The sequence below is a fragment of the Struthio camelus genome, chromosome 1, assembly GCF_040807025.1.
Source record: "Struthio camelus isolate bStrCam1 chromosome 1, bStrCam1.hap1, whole genome shotgun sequence".
NCBI classification, from domain to species: domain Eukaryota; kingdom Metazoa; phylum Chordata; class Aves; order Struthioniformes; family Struthionidae; genus Struthio; species Struthio camelus.
Genome location: NC_090942.1, coordinates 119,935,028 through 119,958,671, shown reverse-complemented (window position 1 = coordinate 119,958,671; position 23,644 = coordinate 119,935,028). Strand labels below are relative to the sequence as shown.

At 40.4% G+C, this 23,644-nt stretch overlaps 2 protein-coding genes across 24 annotated transcripts in view; both read left to right on the top strand.

Annotated features, from left to right (window-relative positions):
- SYNJ1 (synaptojanin 1) overlaps positions 1-12,175 on the top strand; it is a 71,835-nt gene extending 59,660 nt beyond the window's left edge. For 17 of the 23 annotated variants that reach the window (XM_068912374.1, XM_068912468.1, XM_068912452.1 and 14 more), the window contains 3 exons: positions 1,552-1,660; positions 2,448-2,671; positions 9,004-12,175. In XM_068912374.1, the coding sequence (XP_068768475.1) occupies positions 1,552-1,660; positions 2,448-2,671; positions 9,004-9,858 (1,188 nt within the window). In that variant the 3' untranslated portion in view covers positions 9,859-12,175. Of the gene's footprint in view, positions 1-1,551; positions 1,661-2,447; positions 2,672-6,832; positions 6,857-9,003 lie in introns of all 23 variants that reach the window. The other 6 variants (XM_068912512.1, XM_068912521.1, XM_068912504.1 and 3 more) reach the window with 3 other exon arrangements.
- Positions 12,176-13,519: 1,344 nt separating this feature from the next.
- On the top strand, positions 13,520-23,340 carry CFAP298 (cilia and flagella associated protein 298). Its single transcript, XM_068912329.1, has 7 exons — positions 13,520-13,929; positions 15,536-15,703; positions 17,371-17,438; positions 19,672-19,830; positions 20,377-20,508; positions 22,715-22,810; positions 22,913-23,340. Exons 1-7 carry the CDS (start codon positions 13,791-13,793, stop codon positions 23,021-23,023), a joined length of 873 nt encoding a protein of 290 aa, XP_068768430.1. The 5' UTR covers positions 13,520-13,790; the 3' UTR covers positions 23,024-23,340.
- Positions 23,341-23,644: the final 304 nt, after the last annotated feature.

Here is a 23,644-nt window from a genome sequence, read left to right as displayed (position 1 = left end):
CACTCAGCATTTGCCATTTCTAAATCAAAATAGTTCAATAAAATCATCTGGCATATAGAAGAGATTCAACCAGAACCAGAATTCAACCAGAGATTAAGCCAGTTGGAACTGGCTTAAATGCAAAGATTTTTATTCAGATGAGCAAGAGAGAAAAAAAGCTTCTCTTGCCTGTGCTTCTCAGTGCCCAGGCTGGACTCAAGTGAGAGCTGCTGGCCAGTTTCCAGGAAGGGCCACGCTTTGCTATTGCCAGTGTCACTTGTTAAGACAAAGCTGACCGCATCTCTTCCTCTTCAAATGCTGAGATTTTCTAAAAAAGCGGTATCAAATAGAGGGTCTGGAAGAAAAAAAAATCATAAAATCTGTTTGGTTTTCAGGCCTTAGCTTGACTCTCCTTCAGATTTCCAAACTGAGATTCCTGTTTTTCTCAGTTTGTTTTCTCAGTTAGTTTTTTTTTCTCAGTTAGTTTAGAAGACTTTCAGGACCAGGGACAGTAACCTCAAAGTGCTGTGCGTCCCGCAAAGTGCAGCGGAGGATTATTTTAACCTTTGTTTCTGTTCCTTTTTGATTACTATTGTACAGAAATATGTTTTTGTATACATTTTGGAATTTAATCCCACCATACTTCTGTCTACTTTCTCAACATTCAGAGGAAAAGGAATGACCACATGCATCTTGACAATCAAAAGGAAGACAGATGTTTCAGAGGTTTAGGTAGTCTAAAGAGTTTAGCAAGTTGTAAATGGATTCAACCAAGCATAATGTATCACACATCATCCAGTGCATACATCTAGTAAAAGTAAGATGAAGGATGATATTTGTCATGGAGTGGGGGGGGGTTGGTTTGTTTTTCAATCAGTTTGTGTGGAGAACTGTGTAATAGGGTTTGCTCTATTCTTGTTCCAGATTTGTAGGATCGTTAATAAACAAGGACAATTTTAGAGGAAACAGAAATTTTACAAACATTATCTTGCCTGATGATCATTCGTTTTTTTTCTGAAAGGCAAACATGAGTTTTAGAGAAAATAAACAAGCATGGTCCTTTATGCGTATCTTGGATATTTAATGTATAACATTTAATGCAGCTGCTCTTTGCAAATGGCAGAGTATAATTACAGTCTAAAAATTAGACAGTATCTACAATTTAGATTGACAGTAGTTTATCAATACATTCTTATTAGGTCTTTTCCATCCCAAAATAATATCATTGTTTTTTGTTGCTTAACGCAATTCACGGACTTAGGTCTAATTCACTTACTAATTCTAGCAAAATAATAAATGTTGTAATTTCTGAAATATTTTGGGTTCAGGACCCTGCACTGGTAAATATAAAGTTGAAGTCAGCTGTAAAAATTATTTGCTTTGAACTGAGCCATCATATGTTTTGTGAACACACTCTTTGCTTTTATATAGGCATAAAAAATTAGCTTAGTAACTGTTATCAAATGGTTTATTTTTTGCAGAGTCCTAATTGCTCTGAGTCATTTAGCAATTGATGGCAGTAGTTCTAAAGTAGAATTAAGATGCTTTCTTTTTTACCAATGTTTATTTCAGACTGTTCCTCCTCGAGCTGGAGTTATCAGTGCACCACAAAGCCATATCCGTCCCTCTGGGGGAAGACCAGCATCTGAAATTCAAGCCAAACCTGCTGAACCACCAAGGAGTAAGTTTTATTCCTTCTGAAGTATAAATAATATGCAACATTACAGTTAGATATACTTAGGCTGTCACTATGCAGTCAAGAGGTACTATCTCTGGTTTGAATGCTTTGTCTTCAACTGGAGATTCCTTCATATTTCACTAGAAATGAAGATTCTTCAATGTAGTAACACCTGGCAGTTTCTGTTAGTGTAGATTACCAGCCAGTACTGTAAACCCTTACCTAATAATAGGCAGCAGTCAGAGGAGATCTAGGCTCACCAATTTCATTCTGTCGAGAGAAACTCTTTGACTGCATTTCTGGGTTCTGGTCTGGGCGTATTGGTGTGTCATATCATAGATGTTAATCACTGGATCATTCTTCACTGTAGTCACTCCATAATCATGATATTTAGAATAGTGTTTATGTTTGATTTTCAAAAGCACTTGCTAAACTAGAAAACAAAGTGGTTTTTTTCAATGTATTGATTTCAAAATATACATTTCATAATAGTGACTTCCGAAATACATTTAAATACAACCAAATTACATTTAAGGATGGCTTGAATTCTGATTCTTTTTTATCTATAGTAATCTCTATTGTATCTGTAATAGTCAGTTTTAATGAAGATGTGATGGAATGATGGACTTTTGATTACTGCTAATCTAGTTGCCATGAATACTTGCCATTCTTACAGTCCTCCTTCTGCAGTTCTGTCTGATGCCTCCACACTCACATATTCTCATTCATACCCCTCTTAAGGTTCCATTATAGTTCTTTACAATGAAAAGCACTGAAAATATATTTGTAGGCTCGCCATTACTTCCTGAACCACTAAAGCCTCAGGCTGCTGGACCTTCTCAACCTGCCATGCAGCCACCACCTGCCCTAAGGATGCAAGAGCCTCTGATCCCTGTGTCATCCCATCCACCTCAGACAAGTACCCCACAGAGTCTGGAACCTCCTCCCCAACCACCTCCTCGTAGCAGATCATCTCACAGTTTGCCTTCTGAATCTGTTCCTTCACAGCAGCAAGTGAGTAAAAAAACTGGTTGATATATGTTGTTTCTTTATGCACATTAACACAACTCGCACTTATTGACATCGATGTGTGCGAAACCCCCAAAGCAAACAAACAAAAATAAAGGTTGAAAGATTGGATCCAAAGGTGGGTCGGCTCTAATAAGATAATCCTTACTCAATTTTATATTGAGTTCACTAGTCCATGAACTAGTGTCTTAAATACTAAACATTTAACTTAAGATTTGTTAGGACAGTTTTAGAATTTATGGACAACTTGTTCTTACAATTATGTGGTCATTAGACGATTTTATACAGAAAAATACCAACCTAAGTAATTTAAGTTTACTTAAACGCATAAATTAAGCATTGTAGCAACTATCTAACAGAGGTGTTCAATTACCAAGTAAGCTATATAGACGTCATGAAAGAGTATGTGGTGCTTTATGTTGATGATAATTCATTGAAGGAAGATGATACTGACTTCTTCCTTCACAGAAGTACACTTATCCTTCCCACCCCCCTGCTCAAGCAGGGTCCTCTAGAGCATATTACCCAGGATCACATCCAGACGGTTTTGAGTATCTCCAGGGAAGGAGACTCCCACAACCTCTCTGGGCAACCTGTGCCAGTGCTCTGTCACCCTCACAGCCAAGAAGTTTTTCCTCAGGTTCAGAGGGAACTTCCCGCGGTTCAGTTGGTGCCCGTTGCCTCTCGTCCTGTCGCTGGGCACCACGGAGAAGAGTCTGGCCCCATCCTCTTGTCACCCTCTATTCAGACACTTGTACACCTTGATCAGATTCCCCCTCAGTCTTCTCTTCTCCAGGCTGAAGAGGCCCAGCTCTCTCAGCCTTTCCTCAGAGGAGAGACGCTCCAGTCCCCTCATCATCTTTGTAGCCCTCCGCTGGACTCTGTCCAGGAGCGCCATGTCTCTCTTGTACTGGGGAGCCCAGAATTGGACACAGTACTCCAGGGGAGGCCTCACCAGGGCTGAGTAGAGGCAGAGGATCACCTCCCTCGACCTGCTGGCAACACTCTTCCTCATGTACTCCAGGATATCATTGGGGTTCTTGGCTACCAGGGCACATGGCTGGCTCATGCTTAACTTGTTGTCCCTGTTGTGGAGGGCTCCCAGGGCCTTCTCCACAGAGCTGCTCTCCAGCAGGTCAGCCCCCAATCAGTCCTGGTGCCTGGGGTTATTCCTCCCCAGGTGCAGGACCCTGCACTTGCCTATGTTGAACTTCAGGAGGTTCCTCTCCGCCCAGCTCTCCAGCCTGTCCAGGTCCCTCTGAACGGCAGCGCAGCCTTCTGGTGTGTCAGCCACTCCTCCCAGTTTAGTATCATCGGCAAACTTGCTGAGGAGGCCCTCTGTCCCTTCATCCAGGTGAATAAGTTGAACAAGACTGGACCCAGTATTGGCCCCTGGGGGACACTGCTAGCTAACGGCCTCCAACTAGACTCTGCACCACTGACCACAACCCTCTGAGCTCTGCCACCCAGCCAGTTCTCAGTCCACCTCACCGTCCACTCATCCAGCCCACACTTCCTGAGCTTGCCTATGAGGATGTGATGGGAGACAGTGTCAAAAGCCTTGCGGAAGCCCAGGTGGACATCTGCTCTCCCCTCATCTACCCAGCCAGTCATCCCATCGCAGAAGGCTATACGGTTGGTCAAGCATGATTTCCCTTTGGTGAATCCATGCTGACTACTCCTGATCACCTTCTTGTTCTCCACATGCTTAGAGATGGCCTCCCGGATGAGCTGCTCCATCACCTTTCCAGGGATGGAGATGAGGCTGACTGGCCTTTAGTTCCCTGGCTCCTCCTTCTTGTCCTTTTTGAAGGCTGGAGTGACACTGGCTTTCTTCCAGTCCTCAGTCACCTCTCCTGATTGCCATGACCTTTCCAAGATGATGGAGAGTGGCCTAGCAATGACATCCGCTAGCTCCCTCAGCACTTGCGGGTGCATGCCATCAGGGCCCACGGACCTGTGGGTGTCAGGTCTGCCTAAATGATCTCTAACCCGATCCTTCTCGCCCAAGAGAAAGTCTTGCTTTCTCCAGACTTTCTCCCTGGTGTCCAGGGTCCGAGATTCCCGAGGGCTGGCCTTAGCAGCGAAGAGTGAAGCAAAGAAGGCATTCAGTATCTCTATATCCTTCGTCGCCAGGGCCCCTGCCCCATTCAGTAGGGCGCCCACATTTTCCCTAGTCTTCCTTTTGTTAATGATGTATTTGAAGAAGCCCTTCTTGTTGTCCTTGCTAGACTTAATTCCAAATCGGCCTTGGCCTTCCTTGTCGCATCCCTGCATACCCTGACAATGTCCCTATATACCTCGCCCCGCCAAAAATGTGAAAATGTGATATGGTTAACATTGATCTTCTCTGTTATGGGACCATTTAAAGTGTTATTTTCAAAAAAACTTTTTTAAGGAAAGCCATAGTTCCTTACTACTATTAACAACTGCAGAAGTAGGTTTTCAGTGTACTTCATATGTACGTATGGTTAAATTTCTTCACTAAAGGCCAGTGCTTTTAGTTTTTACAGTATTGATTATTTACTACTTGAATAAAGGTGCAAATTCATTGAAGCTGATTGATTTGTGTCAGCTTTATGCCAAGAATGAATTTTTTTTTGATTTTTGTTTTCTGGAGTTTTTTTGAACATATGCTCAGATGTGGATATTTATGACTACATAAGTTTTACATCAGTATTTCAGATTTTATCTTACCTCTGTATTTAAAGCGCACTTTAACTGAAGCAGTTAGTATCTATTTTGTACCATACCGAAGCAGCCAAATTCAGTCCCCAGTGAGCTGAGGATTTTGAATTCTTGTAAAAAATCTTTAAATGCTCTTCCTTCCTTTCTGCTGATCTTCCCTCTTTGTTTGTTAACTTTCTTCATTTTGGAAACGTAGGACAAAAAAAAGGAGGAGTTTTTAAAAAAAAAAGAGGTAGAATATCAGGACTGCAATTTTCTAAAGAGTAGAAAGTGTTGTCAGTAGAGAATACCTATGGAAGCACAAGGTAGTGGAGAATATACTAATTTTCTAAGTAGAAACAGGTTACATTGTCACTTTTGAAGGCCTCATACCTTTTAAATGTAGTTTTAAGCGCGGATGGGTTTGTGAAAGAGGTGCAGGCTGTTCTTTGAAAATTATGATGATAATTACATTTATCTGTGTGTATACACAGCAATCAAAAATATCCTGAAAACATTTTAAACAGGTTTTCTAATCTGCATAATGCTGTGGCTATTTTGTTAACAATATCTAAGCCAGGTAGTTTAAAGGTGGTTCAAGTAGCTATCCTTTTCTCTGTAAGTACATTTCTTTGATTAATGCAGGCTCTGCATTCACAAGAAAGAAGAATAAGGCCCAGTTTGAGCTTCACTTACTGTCTCAGCTTAGGGTTTTTTATTTGCTTTTTTCAGAGTTTAATTAAATTAAATGACTTTTCATTCGTATCTTCATTGCCATTTGTAAATATGAAGTTTTCTGAGAAGAGGCCTTTAAAGAAATAAAGACTATTTTGAGAGTTAATGTATTCTAAACCCATCCTTTGATTCAAAGCTTGATTGTGATACTTAAGAACCAAAATCTCTCCTTCTAAAAATAATTCATGGTATACAGTGTGGATATTCAGGACTTTGTAGATTACCAAGCAATAGATTAAAAAAGCAAAGTAATAACTGTAAACGGGGAGATTTTATTTATTGTAAATTAAGGGGAATTTGGTTTTGATAGAGAAATTTCTTAGTTTTTCAGGTTGAGATTATTGCTACAGATGGGTTACTGTACCAACACAGTTCCCAAAATAAGGGCCATAGTGCTTTTCTATTAATGAATGGTTAGAATTACCTAGGCAAACTCTTAGAATCAGTCTTCAAAAACAAGCAGAAGTCATCTGCCCAATGAACATCGTATAAAAACATCATTAGAATTGGCCTGAGGCGTTTTGTCGAATCTTAATGGTAAAGCTTATAAAATCTTGCAGTAGAATACAACAGAAATTTGAACTTTCTTATGCTGTGTGTTGTGTAATAAATATTTTTGCTTTGTATTCATATCTTCAAAAATGTTTTTGCTAGAGCTTAAAATATTTTTAACATGAGGTTGATTTGTTAGTTGGATTTTCTTCCTAATTTTCTTTCCTTTGATGTCTGTTTCTCTCTCACAAGCAGGAGCAACCGTCAGGGTAACAGGTATCTGACTATTTACCAGTCTTGTATGTGGTCTCCATCTATTCAAGCAGAAAAGATGTATGAATCTCATTTTCATACATCTGCAGTCTCATCCACATCAAAATCACCTGTCCACATTAATGAATTGACTATCATACCATAGTTTGCTTTTTTCTTTTTCATAATGCAATATAAGAATTGATGCTGTTAACTATATTTACCAGCACCATAGCAAATATTTTGCTTCGTCATCTTTTATGAAACAACTGGAACCTCACGTATGTTGTTTAGTCATTGCTGAATCTGCTGCTCTGAGTCTATTTGGAAAAAAATGAGTAGGTGTTGGGATTAACATTTCTCCTTAATGCAAATGAATCCTGATGCAATTGCACTCTTGAAATTTTTTCAGAATAAAACCCATGTTTCACCTTTCTCAAAGAACAGAGAAGTTACTCTTACCCAAAGTAAAATATACTGGTTTTTTACACTTAAGAAGCCGTTATACTTTGGACAATTTAAAAGCATTTCGTTCCAGGATCTTTTCAGACCGAATTTTTACTTATAGTTAAAGAGCAGCTGGGATTCATAGTTACTTTGAAATTTTGTATTTTTTGATGACTTGATTAATGAACATAGGACTTAACCAGCTTGTGCCAAGTTACATTTGATTTACGTTCATGCTGCAGTCCAAGTTTTTGCGTTTTCCCCCCATAGTTATCTGATGCCCTTCTTTTAATATTATTTCCCAAAACACCTGCTGTATGCATAGAATAGTTAAATACAAGCATTTTCATATTTATGATTTGGTAATATTAGGCTTCATTTGTGTTAGAAGCTCTTCTGAGGTGGTAGCACCAGGGATGCATGCAACTGACACTGTTGTTCTGACAAGACCTCCAGAGCAAGTACATTGTTGCCAGCCTGCTTTGTTCCTGCTACCAAACTAAACTGCAATTTAAAAAAAATGCCAGGATAGATACATGGGAAAAGCTTCTCATAATTTTATTAGGCCTGAATGTCTTTAAAGCATGTAAATAGTAAGTCGATAGGTGGAGACATGGTCTAAACTAGTCACAGTAAATGCAGTAAAACCAAGATGTTTAAAGACTGAGGGTAGACTATTGTAATGCCGTATTTAGTTGACAGTTCAACTGTCAGCATCGCAGTTCAACAAAACATTATTGGTAGGTTTTTCATGCTAAAAATCCAAATTATTTGGGTGTATTGAAGTGATGCATTAAAATGAGGGATTTGTTTGTGAAATTTAAAATCTCAATAGCTATTTTAACTGAAGCTTAATTGCTTTGCATTGGTTTAATAAGGTGGGAATCCAAATTCTGTTCTGTCAGTATGATTACTTGAAGTAACATGGATATTCATCCTCTTTGGTCAGTTGTAACAAGGTATAAAAGTTGCATTGTTATTTGAAGAAATTTATAAAAACAGGAATATTTTGTTTTTTAAAAGATGAGGAAGTTGCATGGAGGAAACGGTGTCTTCTCCATTTGGTATTATTCTAAACAATGATAACTTGCCATTTTAAAATATAATTTATTTTAAAAAAAGCCACACCCTCAAAGCTGATGATTGCAGCTTCATGTGTCAAGAAATACAGATGATGACTACCAATACATATGTCTACGTAAAAATGTCTAAAATGCATATACTAATAAGACTAATTTTTCCTTTCATTGTGATGCTTAAATATTGCTTGTAACATCAGCCTTATACTCAACTCTCAAACAGTGAAACTAGAGCTCTTTACTCTATGTCTGTGCTGGGTTATCATTTGTTTAGAATGCAGCATAATTACCCAAGTTTCTTAAAGATTTTTAGATATGATGTCTAATGGTGCTTATAGCTAGAATTCTGAGTTGCATGAAGTAGATTCAAGTTGCATCAACTACTAAGGAAGAAAGTTGTGTTCAACAAGTAGTAAGCTTTTCTTCAGCAAAGTAGTTGAACGTTAATGTTTTCCAGAAAAGAAGCAATCGTTTTACTTTGAGTGCATTGTGCAAGTTACAGCCAACTTGTACAAAAGTTTCAGGTTAAGACTAAGAGCTGCTTTTCTTCTCCTAGAACAGAGAGAAATGGGGAATTATTAAGAATCTTAAAAAAAGATGATACACTAAAGCCACATGATACTAAACGCCTTGCTTTCTTTACAGATTAAAACAAATGGCACCTATGGCACCAAACTTGAAACACAATTAAACAGTGACCCCTTTGAAGATTTGTCATTTAAGCTGCTTGTGTCAAAGATGCAGACATCTGTTCGAACATCACCTGTTCCAACTTTAAACCAAAAGGAGTTGATACAGTTGCCTTCTGCAACACAAAAAAATGCTGATATTTTGAATGCCGTAAATTGCATGCCAGCAATGCCTCCTATTCCAACCTTTAACAAATCCCAGGAACATATGCGCAGCTCTCCAAATCCATTTGTTACTGGACCGACCTGCACAAATCCATTCACTGAAAGAATTCTTAATGCTGGAAACCCATTTAGAACAGAAACCCAAGAAGCTGAAATAACTTCGCATTTACTAGAAGGACACACCGCTTGCAATCCTTTCCCCTCTCTAAATCCCCCCAACTGTAATCCAAGCAAGCCTGTATTTTCTGTTGATGCATTTGAAAACAATTTTTGCTTGCAAAGTAGATCTTTCATGGAAAAAAATGTACAGCCAAAAGGATGGGTAACATTTGATGATGAGGAGGAGAATTTCAGTATAAAGCTAAAGCCATCTAAAAGTGTTCCACATTTTAAGCGAATCAGTTCCAGGAAGTCAGCTGGATCTCCAGATTTGCTGGGCACTGAACAAAATACTTTTCTTGGCTCAGACATTAACTTTGATAAAGACTGGAATAAAAGTTCTACTGATTGCTTCTATACAATGCCAGCAAGAAGACCACCTGCACCTCCTATACCATCAAGAATAACCAGCAACAGATCCCCTGTAGATCCTTTCACTTCTTCGGCACCTAAGGTGTCACCAACGCAAGATTTTACAGAAAGATAGATGTTCAAAAATGTAAGAGGTTATATTTGTTGCTACACGTATCCAGTAGAATAATTGGGCATTTGAGATTATTCTGTGTGCAATAACTAATTGTCAAATGCACTGAAACTTAACTCCACTCGTAAACAGCCACTATTGTTTGTGTATAAATTTTGAATATGTATATATGGTAGAGCACAAAAAATTGTCTGAAATGTATTGAAATCCAGATGTAATAGTATTTGAATGGATAGAAAAAAAGAAGGAAGAGCTACTAATCTCAATAAAATATAGCAATCTTGGAAATAGTTTTTGCTGAGGGGGCTCTTTCACTTCTGTTCCCCTTTGAGGAATTTCAGAAATGAGGCTCCCTCCTGGTAGACTTCCCACTCCCTTTTTACAGTTTTGTTAATTGATATTTATAAGTATTTACCAAAGAGCTGCCAAAGTCTATTCAGATTTGAATGTTGACAAGTATTGTTTAGAAGTTGTTTAATTTATAACAGAGGCTATGGAGATTTGTAAGGTTTATATTTGAATTTGAGGCACAACAAAAATAGTTTAGTTTCAAGATACAACTTTGTGTATTAATATATTCAATATTTGACTTTAATTTTCTGTGTCGATACATTTCAACTTTTAAATATTATTGTGACACACAGCATTAATTCAGAATAATTGTTCCATCTCATTCATTTATTCACTACTGTTATAAAGATTTTTTTCCATAAATTGGAAACAACTGATAAAAGTGTTCCCTTGACCTCTAGAAAAAACTCCCCTTGTGCTTTGATATATAAAGCAGGTTTTACCAGTTGCAGACAACATATTGCAGTTGGTTTGTCCCACTCTTGTTTTGCATGTTAGAAGGGCTTTCTTGTCTTGTAGAAAGACCTGGCTGAGGGAATCAGCAGTCACGTTACAACATCAGAAGATGGAGAAAGTAATCTTATATGTTTGGGCTGGCTGCCCAGCATCTGTTAGGCCTGCCTGTTAGGCTCACTGCTGTATCTTCAAATCTTGCCTTCAAAGAAAACAGGCGAACGGCAGTCCTCTGACTTGAACAGTATCATTCTGTCACTCCTGCAGTTAAGCTAAGTCAGTGACCCTTCCTTCCCCAGAGGCAGTAACAACTTACACGTGCTGCTGCTTTGCATTGAAGGGCAAGTCACATTTCTACAGATTATGCTATAAATATGCAACTGTTTCTGCTTTTATGGTTTTCTGAAGTACACATTAAATTACATAAATTTGATATTTTGTTATCTTGGGGCAATTTAACTGATTTCCTTAGCTCCATTTACGTATGCTAAAAAAACCTGTAGTTCTCTTCACCCTTCACAGTATCTTAGGACATAATTTATATATGCAGTTGTGTACTTCCATCAAAAGCTGAGTGCGTCACATCGTTGTCATCTCCTAGGGGACTGCAAATGCATACACTCATTGGCTTACTGGCAAACAAACTGTCCTGGTTCTGCAAGAGTTGTGTCTGAAACACAACATACTAGCATTATATTTATAGTAGCAAAATACATGATGACAGTACTTTTTTAAATTCTCAAATGCTATCAAAACATTATTTATAAAATAATCCACTCTTCCTTTAACAGTATATGATTAGCCACAAGCTGCAGTTGGATAGAGAAATAACTATAGTTGAGTTTTATATTGTGCTTTTTTCTGTTCTGGTCATTAAACAGTACTTGGACATTTTAAACAGCAGTGGTACTTATAATCTTTGTGCTTCAGTATGTGAATTACCTTGTTTTAAACTGTTGCTATTAACATCTGTGTGATTGGTGTTTTGGTATATTCTTACATTAGCAAAACAAATTTATTTTGGGAGCTTTTGCTAGTGGGAGTTACATGATAAATATGTTCTTTGTTGAGTATTTAATTACAGTGATTAAAAACTACTGTCTAAAATGTACCTAGTATACAGCACCTCTACACTTTACAGGATTATGGAGTTTGACAGCAAAGTACTGCAAAGATCACAAAAATGCTCCAAAAATGTAGTGTGTGTGTGTATATACATATATATATAGCTAACCACAGTAATGTGTATTAACAAAAATAATTACTAGCAGAAGCTCTGAAAAATACTCTGAAGTACAATTACAAATGCTCAACACATTTTCATGAATTCTGTGTTCCCTGTGGTAAATTGCTCTGTTAAATGTAACAATTTTGTAGCTTGTGGCACATGATATTTATGACTGTATACTTTACAGAACTGCAGTATTGAAAATCAGTGGCGTACAACATTCCTTATATACCCTGTGGAAGGTGGTGTTGTATTAATGAAATAAATACACCTGCCCTTAAGAACTTACCTTTTCTCTCATTCCATCTTAGGTCCGTCCCTGGGGGCCCCTTTTAGCCTTCAGTGCTCACAGTAATCTCTATGAAGTAGAGATCGCTCTAGAGATAGTTCTAGATATCCAGAGCTAGATATGGACTGGATAACTCTAGTCTAGAGACAACTCCAGAGGACTTTTTGTGGACTTGGGGAACAGAGGCATGCAGACTCTTGGCCGTAGTCACTGGGAAGCGTGCAGCGGAGTTGGGCACAGTGAGCCCCAACTTCACCCTAAATACTAGATAAGGCTCTGAACTGAAAAGTGGCAATGTTATCTGCAGATGAGGCACGCTACAGTGCCCTGCAAAACTGCCAGGCCACAGGAACAGACGGGGCCAATTCATTGCTGTTGCCTGGCTCTTGGAGGTGGTCGTGGTCGTTCCCGTGTTCGTTGTCACGTCCGCACCTCCTTTTACTTACCTCTTTAACCCAAATAAACAACTCGTCCGTACCTATTTTATGAATAGCAGCAGTCTTTTTAAAACACGCCGGTACATGCGGTTCTTACGCTCTCAGGCTTTTACAGGCGATGGTTGTGAGAGCGAAGCCGGGCTTTCACTCTTGCGGCGACAGCCCTTTCTGCCCAGGTCGGCCTCTCGCCGCCAGCCCACGCTCTGGCCCCCGCGGCAGCGAGCACGCGTTGGTCCAGGCACCCGCCGTCGCCTCCCGCTCCGGCAGCAGAGCGCCGACCTGTTCTTGGCCAAAGGCTGCGGGGAAAAGAGCGCGGTGGAAAACCCACGGTGTCGACGTACCTACTACGTACCTTCCTCCGCGCGGGCGCACGGCCTAGGCGCTGCGCCCTGGACCGAAGCGCACCTAACCGGCGCTTCAGCGCAGGCACCCCTTCACGCTGTCGCCGTTGTCCGGCGAAACACGGGTCTTTCCAGGCCGGCGCCTGCTCGCGCTAGTCCGAGCGGCTAACGGCTCAAGCCTGCCGCCCCTGCTGAAGCCTTGGGCCTGGTTTAGCTTCGCCCCGGGCAGGGGCTGAGTGCCAGGGGCGCGTTTCGCGGCTCCCCTTGGGTTTGCAGGGCTCCCCGCAGCCACCCAGGCCCAACCACCCCCCCTCCCCTCGCTTTCCCCTCCACGCTCCCTTCCCTCAGGCGTTTCAGTGTGTTCCAGCACAGACTGACACGATTTTAAGCCTAGATTTTTCTGAAGCCGAGGGGTTTTGTTTGTTTGTTTGTTTGTTTGTTTGTTTGTTTGTCGTCCCCCCCCCTTTGTCATGAGTGCGTCAGGTCTCTGCCGGCCGCTCGCCGGCGCTGGCCCTTTAAGAGTCTCCCGTGACGACGGCCCCACGCCGGAAGCGGAAGCGGGGGGTAGCGGGGGGCAGGGGCCGTTGACTGGCGGCTGGCGGCGGCTCGGCGGCTCGGCGGGCGGCGCCGGGACCCAGCGGGAGGGCGAGGAGCGCCGGGCGCGGCCCGCCCCGCCCCGCTCCCCTCCCCCCCCCCACGCCTTCCGGCCGCCCGTTTCCAGGGACGCGGAGCCGTTGCTGTGGGGGAGGGGGGCGCCGCAGCCAGCCGATAGACGCACACACAGAGCCCGCTCTGCGCAGGCGCAGAGCGCCGCCGCCGCCGCCGCCGCCGCCATCATGGTGCGGCTGCACGTGAAGCGCGGCGACGAGAGCCAGTTCCTGCTGGAGGCCGCCGGCAGCGCCCGCCTCGCCGACCTGGCGCCGCTCGTCGCTCGCATCTACAATGGCAGGCTGAAGGTGCAGCGCCTCTGCTCAGGTACCGGCCCGGCCCCGGTGGGGGCGGGGGGGGGATGCGGGAGGCTGCGGGCAGCGGTGCCGCCCCCGTGTGGGGGTGCCGCTGCTGGCCCGTCCCGCAGCGGGGGACGTGAGGGGCGGCGCGGCTGGGCCGCAGCCCGGCTGGTATGCACGAAGGGCCTCCGAAGTGCTCGCCTAGCCGCCGACAGGCCTTCCTCGCCTAAGCTGAAGAGTGCAGTGAATCACAACCCCTCCCCCCACCAAACCTTGCGTAAAATCCCACTTTCTGTTTTGTTTTTTTTAAGTACTCCATAACTTACTGATAGAAGTGGGCCCTGAGGTCCATACGGCTCTGAGCTTCCCGCAGTACATGACTGAGAAGTCGTCCGTTGCATGACTGAGCTGCGGGGCAGCCTGTCCCTCCGTGGCTGTGTGAGTCCTTCCTGGCTAGAACCATAACCAACATGTGGAGAAAGTTCTGTCTAGTGGCAGTACCTACCGGATATGTCAAAATTAGTGTTTTAGTTCAAATCAGGGGTGCGCTTCTGAAGACTGTTTCCCTCTTGTCACCACAGACCGTGCTTGGGTCAGTCTGGGAATGTGTAAACTATATTACCTTCGGATGAGGCTCTCCTGAAGGATGCAGTCCGTCTACACCTGATGTCCTGCAACCACTAATGCGTATTCAGTGCATGAGACTATGCTCGGGCCAATCTGAAATAAAAAAATTACAATACACAGACAATGTGAATGTCAGGTTTTCAGCACTAACTCTCTCTCTTTCTGCAGATCTGTTGCTGCTGCTCCACAGCACTTGTTAATGTAGTTACAGCCGTTATGTTCTCATGTGTGTGCATATTCCCAGCCACAGGAGCAGAACAACCATTTCTTGGGATGTGTCTTTCTGTTGCGAGACTAATGTGCTTGCTTTCAAGGCTTGAGGGCTTTGAGGGAGAGGATATTATGCTGTAGTCAAGGCAAAGGGGCAGCCACTTGCTGTTGTTCCTGATGTGCCTGACCAAGCTGCATCCATACACTATTCTCACTGGCTAGATTATGTGTTGGTAACTAGCATTTACACCTCTCTGTTTGTTGCCTCCGCCAGAACTATCCAACACATTTGTTTCTTTGTCGGACATAAATTAATATAGAGACTTGTGTTTATTTCATATTGGGTGTGACTGACCCTTTGGGTGTGAAGTGGTACTGAGAAAGCTGCAGGTAGTCCAGATACGTACTCTCTCCACTGTGGAAAAAATTCATTACTGTATAAAAATAAAATGATTTTCCATTTTAAAAGAAGTTATTTTCCCAAAACTACTTAGAAAAAGAAATACACAGCCAGCCAAAGCTGACTAATGAAGTACCACTGAGAAAAGGTTTATGGCCAGCAAGTATCATCTAGGTTTGCATTCCTCCATCGTTTCACGTATTGCATCGTTTCACATATTGCATCTCATATTACAGCATGTGTATATATAGTTCTTACTTATTTTATTTACATAGATCTTTAAAAACTGAAACTCAGCAATAAGGTTTGCCTGCTAACTATATAATTTGAAAGGTTTTTGTAAATGACATGTCCTCATAACACAGATTTCTAATCTTATGTTCTAAACACTTTTAAGAGATGGAGGAGCTGGCAGAGCATGGGATTTTCTTGCCTCCTAATATGCAAGGACTGACAGATGAACAAATTGAAGAACTGAAATTAAAGGATGAATGGGCAGAAAAATGTGTGCCAAGTGGTGGAAGTGTCTTTAAAAAGGATGAAATTGGACGAAGGAATGGACATGGTAAATAGAGCACAGATATATGTTTCTTTCCCTGCAAGATATATAATGTATGATATTATGAGGAACATGAAAAGCATAATTCTTGACCTTTCGTTTTTACTTCACTGCCCTGGCAAAAGAGAAAAACAAGTGAATGCTAAGTGTACAGTTCATAGCAGGCCAGCATGCTAACCAACCCACATTTATTTGCTATTATTGTAAAAATTGTCCTCTAAATAAACTGTTTTAAAGGCATTTATACACCCGATAAGTAGTATCTCTGTACGGAGAGTATTTTCAGAAGAATTTAGCTAAACTGTCAGTGAAACTTGAGTGTTAAGTCTTCTATTTTGGATTAGAACCTGGCATAATGTTGGTTTAAAAGCCTAAATAATGTTACCGCTCTTCAGCACATATGCTAGCTTATGCTAGTTAACTTTGCAAACATAATACTTTGTAAATGCATGCTCATATAATATTTTTCTCCAGAATCTCCAAGCTACATTCAGTGAAGTGGTTGTTTTTCTAATGTTTCTCGTTTTCCTCATTCATTGTGACTTTAACTTACTGTACTCCCTCCTATTTCTTTTCTTTCTGCTCAGCACACTTCTGCCAAGTGCTTTTGCCGTAGTGCTTGGTATGTGTAGCAAGCACCACCGCCAGTTTACAGTCACGAGCATGAGGACCAAGAGTACAGCAGAGACCATGACTGTTATCTTGCCCCTGTGCTCTTGATGCCATGATAGCCCTTGCTGGGGCAGACGGCTCTTTAGACGTGGACTTCAGGGCAGTTCAATCAAGATGCAATCTTTGAATGATTTAGTTACAGTCTTAGCCTGGCATATGTAAACAGCTTATTCCATGTGTCTCACTTTGGGGAAAATAATTTTCCTAACACAAAGCGCTATCCAGTCAAACGTAAGCCCTTACTGAACGATATTAAGAGCTTCTAATAAAACTAAAAGTTTTCCTTCTTATCTGTGTTCTCGGAAGTGGTTGAACCTCTCACATGCCTAGCCCTGAAGACGAAGCCTGGCTTGGGGTGGGCAACTGGCAGAAGAGTTTTGGTTCAAAGCTTCGCCGAGCTGTAAGAAAGTTAATGTAGGGTCTTACAGTAAAAATTTGCAAGCTACTTTAATGTAAGGATAGTACCGCTTTTACCTATGGTTGTGCTCTGACAGGATTTGTTAGTGGATCAAAGTAGATAATTATGGTATGAAGTGTGTATTGTGTTTATGAAACTGCATCTGCTGTGTAGACTGAGATTTTAATTATGAAAAAGTCAGAAAACTCCAAGCTGTTGTCCGTGCTGACAGCACATCTGCCAGTACCCCCATGGTAGCCCATGATAGTCCTAGGTACAGCATAGGAAAGAGTCTTGTTTTGGGCTGTGCCATGCGATTGTGGCCATTGCTTTTTATTATTCAGTATTTTTTTCTCAAATGAAGTTCCAAACACCCGTCGTTTATCCCATGATAAATACTATTTTGTTTCTTGGACTAGTAAGCAATATGGTAATGAACTGTCAGACTAGTAAATAGACTGGAACTTAGTAGTGCATCTGTTATTTGCGACTTAATAGTGTTCAATTTGCTTATAGTGGACGGTAACCTGGACAGGTTGTTTGCTGTGATTGTATGCCACGTAATGTTAATGTAATATTAGATACGCATCTCTTATTTTTTTAGCTCCAAATGAAAAAATGCAGCAAGTTATAAGAAAGACAATAGAGGAAGCTAAGGCATTAATCTCTAAGGTAAGTTTTCTGAAGCAGCATATGGTATGTGAAACTTTTTTTTAATAGGTGCTGTGTAATTGGGCTGCTTAAGAAGAAATAGACTTTTTTCAGTGCCAAGGGTAACAGTTTTGGGTAATGTCATGAAGTGATATAAATAGTCTAATAAAAACTGTGACGTTTCTGTTAATCATTTTCTTAACGGCTTTTGGCAAGCTGGTTCGACAAGTTAAAGAATCAGGTATTAAATTCCAAGTGAATACTGGCAGCCTAGACCACACCAAATGATTAAATTCCATTTAATTTTATCCACGCGCTCTTAATTTGCTCTTTATGCATTTTTTAAGTGAATGCTTGTCAGGTTTTCTAGTGAAAAATTAACTACGTTCTGTGATATTCCTGGAATAAAATGCCTCTTGCTCCCTACCATAGTCTTTTGAATTTTATGTGTAATTAATTGAAGAATGTGTTCTAATCTCTTAGATTGGGCCTTGGTCTTACAAGCACTTGGAAGCCTGCTCAGGCTCAGTGAGTTTGTGTGCTTAAAGATAAGCATGAAGGGATGCCCTGATGGGGCTGTGATCTTAACTACTGAACTTCACTTTATCAGATATTCAGACATTCTGTATTGTGTCTCAGCTTTCATATGCGTTTGAAGCACAAATGAAATATTTATTATCAATTTATTTTTTCCTGTAAACCTTTGTAAGTCATTTTTTTTTCCTCCCATCCCTGTAGGGAATCTGAGAATTTATGTTTGTGAAACTTTTAAGCAGCTTTGAACTAGGTGTACAAATAGCTAATGGTACAGAATTTTTGCTGTTGCCTGTGCAGTTAAATTGGTTGTCTTGACAGTTTCACTGCTGATATTAGTATCGTTTCAGTCACTTGGAGTGAGCAGCTCGTGTTCCCAAAGGCCTTGTCGTTCTGTTGGAGGCAAGCAGAGAAGCTGCCCGGTCACCTGGCAGTGCCTGCGGTGTGCTCAGCTGCAGCATACCTTCTCTGAATTTTGGCAGGATTTCAGCCAAGCTGTTCTGAGTTGTGGCAAAATTTGAATACAATGAGAGATGTTTCAGATTAAATCTTTTGGTCTTGAAAGATTTTCTCCAGATCGACTTTTTTTTTTTTCTTTCTGTTGGATTGTAACTGACCAACTCTTTTTCTACATATAGAGAAAAGTAATAATATATAGTTTTATTTATTGAGGGAAAAATATCCTGCAGATTTGGTCTCCACTTTGCAGGTTTTCCTGGTTGAAGTTTACAACTCTATGGCATGTGGTCATTTACTCTACAAAATTGCTACACTGCATGCCCATTCACTCCAGAAACTGCTGCAGCTCACTGGAGAATGAAAAGATAATTTGTGAAGTGGCTTTGGCAAGACCTATTGTGTGAGAGCTAGACAAGTGTTTCTGTTATTGATTGCCACACACATTTAAGTAAATACCTAGAAATATGATCACCTCACTTTGAGAGTGAGTTAGTTTTCAAATCAAAGTGTCGTTTTCATAGTGATGAAAATTGAGCAATGCCTATATATTAGAAAAAAAAGGATCATCTGAAGTTTAGAAGCTTATTGTACTTGCCAGTTAACTAGTTTAATGATGTCCACAAGGAGGCAACATTCTCTTAGTCTCTTTTTCTTTTGTAAACCTTGCTATTAAAATATTAGAACTGTTAAATCCATAAGCAAAGTTTGTTGATAATTCTCTTCCAGCTGCATCTTGTTTTTTCTCTAGTTGTTGCAGTATGGTTTGGAATGATATCAAGTGTATTTGATCTTAAAGATACCTGCGTGAGCCATGCTTTACTCTGTTGCTCATGTGTGTTCTATTTTTTACATTAGTCTCAGGTTTGAGGCCCCTTCTATAGCCCTCACTTGAATTTTACTGTTTTGTATCCTGTTCACGAATCACGAGTATTTGGAACTCCACAATCATATGTGTACTTTGAATGCCTGTGTTCCACAGACGTTTGTTGTTAAATAAATGCCTCCTGCACTATTTAACGGATATTTGAAATCTCTCTTTTTTTGCCAATGTAAGCAACTTAAATAGTGTGTGTTGGGGAGGGGGGGTGTTGATGTATTCAGAAATCAGTATTCAAAGGAGAAAATTTGCACTCGCAATATTTTTTATGCAGCCAGTTAGCTTTGTTCAACTATCCCGCTGATGAACCTTTGAACAGACTACAAAGCATACTCTTTCTTCATATTCTTTTAAATTTAACAGCAATCTCTGCTTGTATTTCAGAAACAAGTTCAGGCCAATGTGTGTGTTAATATGGAGATGGTGAAAGATGCGTTGGACCAGCTCCGAGGGGCTGTGATGATTGTGTATCCAATGGGATTGCCTCCACATGATCCAGTTAGGATGGAGTTTGAAGATAAAGAAGACTTGTCGGGAACGCATGTATGTTATATATGGATTATATGTGCTGTCTGGGTTAAATTTATGCTGCACTGTTCTCCATTTTACCAGTTCAGGTTTCTTGTTCTTATGCAGATGACTAATTTTGTTTAATATCTTTGTCTGACAGACTTTAAAAAAAAAAAAAGAAAAAAAGGCATCAGTAGCTTAACTAAAAATTAGATGAATGAAGTTTGTTTCCAGTGTTCCATACGAAATTTGAGTTCAGGTAAATCTGGGACCCAATGTGAATAGCTTATATTTTCTTTGTAGTGCCAGCATTGAGAATTTATTGCCCACAGAGTTTCTGTTGCATCAAGATTGAATGGAACATTGTAACAAGAGAACCAAAATGCTATAGTTTGATATGAGGAGAAAGGTGTAACAAAGCAGAGCTTAAAATCAGGTGAATTACATTGTCATTCCAGAAGGATTTTCCCATAACTTTTTTCTACATAACAAAACAAAATAAACAATTTGTTTTGTTTAAAAAAATTAAAAAAGCAAATATTTCTCCCCACCTTCACCTTGTGTATTCATTTGTCACAGGCTGGACTTGAAGTTATAAAAGAATCAGAAGCACAATTATGGTGGGCAGGAAAGGAGTTGAAAGAAATAAAATTGCTCTCTGACTATGTGGGCAAAAATGAGAAAACAACTATCATTGTCAAGATACAGAAAGTAAGTATTGCTGGAAGTTATCTTTACATATTTTTCATCCTTGGCCATCTAATTCTCCAGGGAAGAAAACCAGCAGTAGCTGTATAAAATGAATTAGATGAGTTGCAGCTTGAGTGTCTTAAAACTGTACACCTATTTTATGCTTTTAATTTTGTATATTCTAAGGATTTTTATTAATTCCTTTGCCCATCAGTTAAATACTGTAGTTGTCATTACTTACTGCATAGTATTTTTGTAACGTACAACCAAGACGTCTGTATAAAGATTTAAAAATACACTAAATACAACCTGTAAAGTTTTAAAACCAAAACCTTGACCAGCTCTCAATTCCTTTTCAGTATCCGCAGCAACATTGAACAGACCCGTTCATTCAATCTTTGCTGTTTTTTCTAATTGTCTTTGTGAATGTTTGTTATTTGGTTTTTTCCCTCTCTACCTTTGAAAATCAGTTTTAATGCTTTGTGTATATGAGGTATAGATTCTTTCCCCCTTTCATGTCTGTTCTTTGTCTGAAAGAAAGTGTCTGTAAATCAGTGATTTCCTGCCTGTGATATACTGAGTCTTCTTGATGGCATGTCCTCAGACTGTCTCACATTGGCATTTGAAATGTGGGCGTGCATCTTCAAGAGGTTATATGCTGTGAAAGAGTGCAGTGGGAGCTCCCTGGTAGCGAGAAGGAAAAAATAAGCTGCTGGGGCTGTGCTGCTGTGCCACCCAGTTGTCCTGTCAGCTGCACCCAAAGTTACCAGCCGAACTCTTCAAAGAAATCAGACAGGCCAGTCATCAAAGGTGGCAAAACAGATGAGACCTTCTGTATTAACTGTGAATACAAGCCTGAGCCATCCTCCCTAGTAATGAGCAAAAATGCTGCAAAGACCTCCATGTGCTTCTCAGCTTATAGGCCTCTGATGCTTTAGCAAAAGCCAGTCATTAAGCATACACTGGCACCTGATGCAACAATGATGCTGTTCTTGCAATATCAGAATTAAGTACTAAATTATTAGGATTGATCATTATTTTTTTGGATAAAGTGATGTTGTAGCAACTATGTCGTTCTTCTGTTCAGCTCTGGTGGGAATGCCATACTCAGTGACCTCATGATGAAGGGAAGAATGTTTGGTTTTTAACTCGCTTTCAGAGAATTGTCAGAAAGTATTTCCACATGTTCGCCCTGCTCTTGTATATATAATCACATTCAAGAGGTGCATTTGTGAATGTCAAATGCCTCGGAGAGGGTGCTTATCCATACTTCAGAATTATTCTAGAGCTGCCTTTCACTTCCATGTCAGCAAGAGCTTCTCTGCCACAGCAAGCATTAATGGCCACAGCCAGGTCTTATTATCTGCAAGCGTCTTGTAATAGAATTCCTTGAAGCTAAATCAAGAGGCTTATGTGTTCGTCATATGTCCGAGAAGAACTGTTTTCTTTTTCATATCAGGGTGACTGAAAACTTGTGTGACTGCACAACAGCCATTGAAGTATAGGTTCCCTGGAAAGTTTTCTTACAGTCTAATTAGGTTATGGTCCCCTTCAGAGAATGCAAAGTAGTACAGTAGTTCTCTGCCTCTTCTTATCTGATGATGGATGCCTGCATTCTTGGGTTGGAGAGCTAATTTAGACCACCTCAGACCCTTTTTGTTCCAGAAAGGATTCATCATCCCCATTTAAATGGTTCTGTTTGCCATTGTTGACGATAGCTGTCATCAGCTATTTTCTGCTGTATGCATCATTTCTTCCATGAGGACAGTTGCCTAGAAAAAAAAAAAAAGTTCCTTTATTTGTAGTAACTATACTGTTTTGTGACTGTCCTCCGCTGTGGCTTTTCAAAGCCTTATGCCATCTTGCGTACGTATTAACAGAGAAGTTAAAGATGGATGAGCCCATCCTGAGACAGCTGTAAAGGTGAGAGACTTGTAATGTCTTTCAGGGCAGAAGTTTGAGCAAAACAGGCTCAGTAATCCTGTCTGCTGCTCCCGTTGATGTCCACAAAGCTAACAGGATGATTGAGATGCTAAGAGGAAGAATAATTCCCACTTGAATACAGCAGAGGTTTCTTAACATTGATTTTCTTGTCCTGCAGGACGTTGTTAAGTTTGAGAAGTCTTGTCTGAAGAAAGATTTTGCTATGTTTGCATAGCAGCTTCTGATATTCTTCCTTGTGTCGCAAATGCCGTCACAAATGAAATACACACTGTTTCCCTTTCAGAAGGGGCAAGGAGCTCCAGGACGTGAGCCTGTGATTAGCCATGAAGAGCAAAAACAGATGATGCTGTATTACTACAAAAAGCAGGAGGAACTTAAGGTAACAGTGCTTTTTTTACTGTGCGTATGATACGGCATTTGCAGACTTTAAGCACAGGTTACATTCATCGCTGACTTCTTAACCTGTCGGTTCTGTTTACAGAAACTAGAAGAGAATGATGACGACTCATTTCTGGATGCTGAGTGGGCAGACAGCCATGCTTTGAAAAGACAATTTCATGGTGTAAAAGACATAAAATGGGGGCCAAGATGAAGCTCTGCAAACAGCTTTTTGCCTCTTAAAGCTGTTTGTTTGATACACTTGTAAACAAAGAGGAGTTTTGTTAGTGCGGCGTAGATTCTTCTGACAAAAGTTGAAATCGTTACTTCCCTAGTGGACATCTGTTTCAGCCTAAGATTTTTCAAGTGTTTACACGTCTATGTAACTGTAGCAGCACTAGACTCCGCAAAAAAAGGAATTAACCCTGTTCTAGAGTTCATTATTTTTATTAGAAACTTGTAACTTTAATATTGAAATGTTAAACTATTTCCTAAATAATATATTTAATAAATATACGCTAGAATGTTGAATACTGCTCTGAGTGGTCTTTATGCATTCTTTACTCTTGTATTTCTTTCAGACAGTAAGGTCTATTGAAGTTAATGTTTTTCATAAGAATCAGTTTTCTCAAGCTAATCCACTGCAAATTCAGCAATTTTTATCTTTTTGCTTGTATTTTAACATAGCTAATTTTAAAATATCATTTTTAAATGACTTGAACTCTTAACAATTGTTTAAACAACATATTTTGTGAAAATACCGTGAAAATTTTGATGAACATTTTTCTAGAATGCTTTTATTCTTTGGTTTTAGTTTCCTTTGACGTTGCAAGCC